A 7867-nucleotide genomic window follows, 5' to 3' on the forward strand; every position below is an offset into this window, starting at 1 on the left:
TTTTTTTGCCTTAACCATTGCTACCCGCCGGCCGGTTCAGATTGCAGCGATTATATATCTTTCCCTGCTTGGTTATAAGCTTGCACCAGTCAGTCAAACAATTATTTATCATATTCCGTCTCAGTTAAAGTTCTCATCATTAAATATGTTGAGGAACTGGCGACTCTAAGAGTAACCGGATTAAGATTTTTATATATATAAAAATGATATATAATATTGTAGATAGCTACACAGGTATACATTTTAACAACTTAAACGATAGCAAACATGTCAATGGGTTGATGACTTATTGCTAATATCTTTGACCTTGGGAAATTCATTAGAGTTCGAATCCCACTTCTTACATTGGTAGGAGTGGACTATTAGGGGGTTTTTTCGAGAGTCCTGGTTTCATCTTAAACATGCGTGGTTCGAGTTCCGCATACTGCCAAATTGAATGTCACTGTGATGTCTCGAATTTAAACTGCTAACTACTAACTACTAACTCGTTAAAAAAAAACAGTAGCAAACACATAAGTACATATATCAACAGTTAAAACAAGGGGCCAATCGGGGTGGTGGTCCATTGATAAGGTTCTTACTTATACCTTCGGGTTTCTCATCGGGTACAATTCTATAGAGCTATTTTTGAGTATTTTCGTGATGTAGTAGGTTTTATACCAGGATTTCTAGTTATAGTTTAGAGGAGTTGAATAGAGTTAAAACAAGGTAAGAAATAGTTTAATTATTGTTATAAAAAGAGGGATTATATATATACCTTTTTCTATTGGGAATCGGATAATCGTTGTTAATAAACAAACATATATCTTCCGAGCCTTCACGATCGCCTGTCTTTAATAGGGTCATGCTATTGACACCATGGAATGTGTCTATTGACACCTTATCCCAGAAGGTATGAAACTTACCCCTTTTGCCCTTAAAAATTTGCCCCTTTTGGTACGGTCAAATCACATGTTAAAGCGAATTGATATTCGTACCACATGTTGTGATAAATCTACCACACATGTGTTTTAATAATTTGTACAGTGCATTTAGAAAGTTATACTGTATGGTAGATTCATCAAAATCTATGATACAAATATCATTACCCCATGTTAAATGGTAGGTCTCACATAGACATAGAGAACAAAGGCATGAAACTACTTTTTGAATTTTTTTTCATATTTTTCATTAATAATCTCTAACTTTTTAAACTTTATATTATGACTATTTATGTTTCATGGTTTATAATATATTTCCTTTAATAATATAAATAAGTTATGGTTACTTGAAATTGAATAAGAAAATTCTTAAATTAAAGTTTCTTAGTAATACTAATATTTAGATTTAATATATATATATATATATATTATTAGGAATTTTTATCCGTATAATGTACAATTGTTGATTTTTGTATAGAGTTAATGTTTTTGTATATTTTTATAGATACATGAATTAACAAAATTGGTTACAAAAATAAAATAATCAATTGAATAAGAAAACATATATTACCTAACCTTAGACTTGATCACTGAAAAACAAAATTTTACAAATAACATACTTTTTGATTCCATTAAAATCGCATATTAATTAACTACTATTAAACTAAACATCTCCATAGTCAAGGCAGCATGAACCATATGATAATGAATAATACGTTTAATAATAATAATATGGACAACGTTAATTCATAAAACACTTATCAAGTTATCATATCATACAAATGAAGTAAAGGAAATGATTTATACATTATCAGTTTTTAACAATATACATATAATTTAATAATGTATTTAACATTATAAAACTGTGATAAGGTCTGAATTATTATTATCTATTCATATATTTAGTCTACTAGATTAATCTTGTACATTATACAAGTTATGTAATTAAAATCTTATTAAATATTTTTAAAGGTAAGAACTTATACGATTATAAATTTGTGGTTAAATTAAATCATATAATTTTAGTGGATGATAAAAAAAAAATCAATAGTAACATGACTTCATCTATCTAATGACAAAAGTATTAAAAAACCCTTCAACTATATTTTATCATTTGTAGCTTAATTGTAATCCATAATAATTGATGTAATTAACATATTAATAAAAGAATAAGCTATGTTGTCAACAATATAAAGTTTTGAATAAATTGAATTAAAAGTAACAAATTGTGTACCTAAAATAACTCCTTAAATTGTGTCTTAACATAACTGAGTCAATATTATTTATATACTTATTTAACAAACTTAGTTTTTTTAAATTTACATGACATCTAAAAACCTTAAATATGAAAAAAATGATATTTATTGTATTATTTAATTAGGTTTTGTAATACTTCTATGTAGACGATATTTGTTGTATTTAATTTGGTTTTGTATATATGTTTGAATATATTTTGATTTAAGTGAAAACCTCGTCATGACAAAGAAAGTCTTAACAATTTATTGACCAATCACATATCTCTATTTTTCAAAAACTTTTTATTTATATTATATTGTAATAAAAAAATAGCTCAATTGTTGAAAGTTACATTAGAAGAACTTGTATAAAATGCCTTTAATATTAAATTACACCATCATACGTTTATTTTTTAAAATATCTCCAATAACTATTTACATTAATTTGTTTTATATTAATTATCTACACTACTCGACACCTTCTTTACCACCTTCATTCGCCTTCACCACCACACTGTCGTCATCATGACCACCGTCGCATTTCGCTAGTATCATGCTAATATCTATCCTTTATTAACCTTTTAAATAAAATATACGCAATTAAATATCATAATATCAATTTCACATAATTAAATTTTCATATTGTCCTTAGTATTTCACCTAAACATAATTGGCGTCAAACAAATTCACCATCTGAAAATTTACAAGCCATATAACCTTTGTGCGTACTATCTTGAAAAATGGATTATCATAATATAATATGATACACTAATCTGTTTCAAGATATATATTGGAGGAAGTTATTTTAAGAACATTTTTAAATTAGGACTATTAGGGTCAAAACTCAATCATTCATCAAATAATATCCGACCATGCATATATTTTATAGGCTTGTACAGTATGTTATAAAAATTGTACACTGTGTTAAATAAATTTCTTTCTGGAACCAATATCATTACATCTAATAATAAAATTATTAGATATTATTAGATGGTGTACAAAAAATTAATGAATGTGGCTATTGTATTTAATATGAAAAGAAAAGTGTGCAAATGTGGGACCAACTCAGAAAGGATGAAATTTGCCCCGGGTAACTATAAGGTAACTATATACTTACCTTATAGTGTACAATATATTAAAATTATTGTGACATTTTTTAATTGATATATAATGTTTTATTAAATCGACATGTATCTTTACTAATATATTGTAACGTTTTATTTGTTTAGTTAATAACCCATTTCAAAAATATCTCCCAATATCTACCTACTGACATACTAATTACCTTGCACTTGAGGATTTTGTTACTTGTTTATTAACATACTAGCTAATCAATCCGAGTTCAACCTGAGACGCTTAATAAAAAATTTAAAATTAAAAATATATAAAAATATGTATGTAATTTATTGTCAATACATTATAATTTGATACGGATCTAACAACATACTTGTAAAGATGAAGATTAATATATAAAACCGATTAGGGTGATGAAAAGTTAAATAATAACCATCATAAATTAATGATAGATATGAGACTAAAATTAAATAGTTAAGATAAAATCGATTATTTTTCATATTAATTAAAAAATAATTAAGGTTTAAAAAATAATATGAAAAAAAAAGAGATGACATATTGCCTAATATAAAAAATTGTTTTTGAAAGAAAATAATATCTATTATGATATCATATATTTTTAAAAATAGTTTAGAAAAAAATGGTGACACACCACATAAGTAAAAAACTTCTAGAAACAATGTTATTTTATTTACATAAGAGTGTTTGTAATGGTGTTTGTGTGGACAAGATAACATATTGCCTAATAATAAGTACGACTGTTGGCAATAGTGAAGACGTCTGGTTTAAATAATTGATGTAAAGATATTTTATTTAAATAAAGTAAAAGATGATATTTTATGAATGAAGGAAAATCTACGTTGTACAAAGAGTAATAATTCTTACGTCTTTTATATTTTTTGGAACGCAATAATTAATAGTAGTACTTTTTTATGATGCTTTAAAAATACTTTAAAAACGTATCCGGCCGTACGTAACTGTATCACACTAGAATTCGTAATCGTAATCGCATCCAATCCCAATATCTTATGATCTTTCCATTTATTAATTAACTCCTAAGTCGTTTTCCTATCATAAGTATTTATTTGTTATATTTATTTATATTTATACCATATCTATATAAACTCTTCTAATCACCCGCCGTCTATGTACGTTTTCTTCATATATAGGGTTTTTAATTAATCTTAGCGATCATATTATATTATATATTTTGGGTAAAATACCATGGTTTAATCCCGGGTACTTTTTGATTTTTTATTGGAGTCGTATAAAATTAAAGTAGATTTGTCGTTAAAAAAATCATATATATAGATAAAAAAAAAAAAAAAAAAAACATGAAAAATAAAGAAAGTGAAAACACCAATACTAAAGTTAGATGTCCTAGTGAAGATGACTTGGTAATCGTTGATGTATTAATAAATTTTGAAAAATATGCGGCCAAATTTTCGCGTAAGAAAGGTAAGATTGTAAGAGTTAATAATAGTCCTTCGACACCATTTGATTTCAAAAAGGTAATGCATAATATATATGTGCATCTTCGTATATTTTTTCTTTTATTTAATTATCAATTTTATTGGCCGGGGTTGAAGCTAGATATGTGTAGAAGCTGACAATTTTGACACGAAACCCGTTAAAATTGTTATCGATTTTATATTGATCTTTCAACTTCTTTTTTTTTGTTTGTTTGTCTTCATAAGTAATATTAGTGATTATGTTTACATTGTTGTTTTGCAAGTTAACTTGTGGCACAAGTTCAAACCGCAATGCGGAGAAGAATGTGGTTGACAAGAAAGAAATTAAAGAGATCGATTTTGGGTTAAATTGCTACGCGAATGGAGAACGATTGGTTCCGAACACCATTGATATAGATGACGATGGTAGGGTGAGAGCTAACGAAGCCAAGAGAAGAAAAGAGGATGTAAGCTGTTGATCTTAGAAGGTGGTCGATGATTGTGGTATATAAGAGGAAAGATGATGATATCATGTTATAATAATTGATTTTGTAAATTTCTTATCTATCTATATATATATATATGTTGATTTTATGCTGGTAATAACTAATTATATATTTTTGTTTTGGATTTTTGATTAATGTGACTTGCTCAGTAATAAGGTTTAGGTGATCACGACCACGATTTGTTGATAGTTGTACTACACAAATAACATAACAATGATAAATTGGACAATAAAATTGTAAAATTCAATTTCTTGTTAAATAGTTTATCTAAAATTTTAACAGAAAAGCTTAATATTCCTAATATATATTACATCAAATAATATAAAGTATTACAGGATTGAACCCGGATCGATCGTCTTTTCAAAAGACATGAGCCTCTGTTAACTTTAAAAGATGTTACCATATATATGGATTCTGGAAGCTAGGCTTATTGAAATAGTTGCATTAAGTAAGAATCCAATTAAGTACATTAAACAATCCAAAACAAACATAAATCCATGTATAGAAATAAACATATAATGACTCGAAACAGAACTCATTATCAGTAGAACATCAAATTAACGATAGCACAATAGTTGTTCTGGGCAAAGTTAGCAATCAACCTTCATCTTCTTCGCCTCCCTCCTCTTCGTAGTCTTGCTCATCCTCGGCCGTAGCATCCTGGTACTGCTGGTACTCTGCCACCAAATCGTTCATGTTGCTTTCCGCCTCGGTGAACTCCATCTCATCCATTCCTTCACCGGTGTACCAATGCAAAAAGGCCTTTCGCCTAAACATGGCAGTGAATTGTTCACTAACCCTTTTGAACATTTCTTGAATGGAAGTTGAGTTGCCAACGAAGGTTGACGACATCTTCAGCCCGGTTGGGGGGATGTCACAAACACTTGATTTAACGTTGTTTGGAATCCATTCAACGAAATATGATGAGTTCTTGTTTTGAACATTTATCATTTGTTCATCCACCTCTTTGGTACTCATTTTACCCCTAAACATGGCCGATGCTGTTAGGTATCGGCCATGTCTAGGATCAGCTGCACACATCATGTTCTTAGCGTCCCACATCTGCTGAGTCAGCTCTGGGACGCTAAGAGAGATGTATTGTTGGGACCCACGAGAAGTCAAGGGTGCGAACCCCACCATGAAGAAATGGAGACGTGGGAAGGGGATTAAATTAACGGCTAGCTTTCGTAGGTCAGAGTTCAGTTGTCCTGGAAACCTCAAGCAACATGTTACACCACTCATGGTTACAGAGATCAAATGATTCAGATCACCAACTGTAATACAAAATGCGAATGACTTCAGTTTTCAGAAATTTATACTCATTAAATCATGAGTATATTTTATAGATTAAGGTAATTTACTCACAACTTGGTGTGGTCAGCTTCAAAGTCCTGAAACAGATATCGTAAAGGGCCTCATTGTCGAGGACCATACATTCATCAGCATTTTCAACCAATTGGTGCACAGAGAGCGTTGCGTTATAAGGTTCAACAACTGTATCCGAAACCTTAGGTGAGGGGAAAACGGAGAACGTGAGCATCATCCTATCAGGGTATTCCTCTCTTATCTTTGAAATCAATAGTGTCCCCATACCCGACCCTGTGCCACCTCCAAGCGAGTGACAAACCTGAAATCCTGTCATAGTAGCAAACAGCAAGAGGCTGGTTTAACAGATGATCCCTTACCCCCGAAAACAGATGTTCCCTTTAGCCGGAATAGACCATATTATTTGGGGCGGTTCTTACATAAATCATATACAATATTCAACTAAAAAGTGTCAAATAGAAACCATTTTAAATATCTAGTAGAAAATGTGCCTAACAAGAAGTATCAAACTAATCATTTTTCTCTCTTTTATCACAACACATATAGCATACGTACACATTTAGACTTACATATACAATTAAAACATATATGCATACATATACATTTCAACAATATTAAAAATTCTTATCGTATGCATACGTATGCATATTACATAAACGATATACCTTGCAAAGCATCACAATTCTCAGCCTCCTTACGAACAACATCAAGAACCGAATCAATCAACTCAGCCCCTTCCGTATAATGGCCTTTAGCCCAATTATTTCCTGCACCCGATTGCCCAAATACAAAGTTATCAGGCCTAAAAATCTGTCCATAAGGACCTGATCTTATACTATCCATGGTACCGGGCTCAAGATCCATAAGCACGGCACGTGGAACATAACGTCCTCCCGAGGCTTCATTGTAGTACACATTAATCCTTTCGAGCTGTAAATCACCCGCGGAACCAGTGTACTGGCCCGTTGGATCGATACCATGCTCGTCACAAATGACTTCCCAAAACTTTGCACCAATCTGGTTGCCACATTGGCCTCCTTGAATGTTCAAAATTTCTCTCATTTTTACTAATTAATTTTTTTTTGGGATTATTATTGAGATTAAAAAAAAAGGGTTGTGGAGATTTATTTTAAGGGAAAAAGAAAGGATCATATTAGTCGGAGAAAGTTAAGGGCCAATGGTGGTGGTTATTCATACAGTTTTTTTAACCGCGGGATTTCCGTATTTAGAAAGGGAAGTTATCAATAATACAAATTCTAACTGTTTTTTGTGTTTTTTTTTTTTTTTTAGATTTTTAACTATCTATCCCATTTTAAAAGCATAATTACATAGTGGATGAGTATTGTAAAACAACT

At 30.2% G+C, this 7867-nt stretch overlaps 1 protein-coding gene across 1 annotated transcript; it reads right to left on the reverse strand.

Annotated features, from left to right (window-relative positions):
* Positions 1 to 5617: 5617 nt before the first annotated feature.
* LOC122588555 (tubulin beta chain-like) lies at positions 5618 to 7580 on the reverse strand. The gene is made up of 3 exons (XM_043760690.1): positions 7178 to 7580; positions 6552 to 6821; positions 5618 to 6460 (listed from the first exon to the last, which is right to left on the reverse strand). The coding sequence occupies exons 1-3, from the start codon at positions 7572 to 7574 to the stop codon at positions 5784 to 5786; spliced, it is 1344 nt and encodes a 447-aa protein (XP_043616625.1). The 5' UTR covers positions 7575 to 7580; the 3' UTR covers positions 5618 to 5783.
* Between the last annotated feature and the right edge of the window lie 287 nt (positions 7581 to 7867).

This window comes from Erigeron canadensis, chromosome 2 (assembly GCF_010389155.1).
Source record: "Erigeron canadensis isolate Cc75 chromosome 2, C_canadensis_v1, whole genome shotgun sequence".
NCBI lineage: Eukaryota > Viridiplantae > Streptophyta > Magnoliopsida > Asterales > Asteraceae > Erigeron > Erigeron canadensis.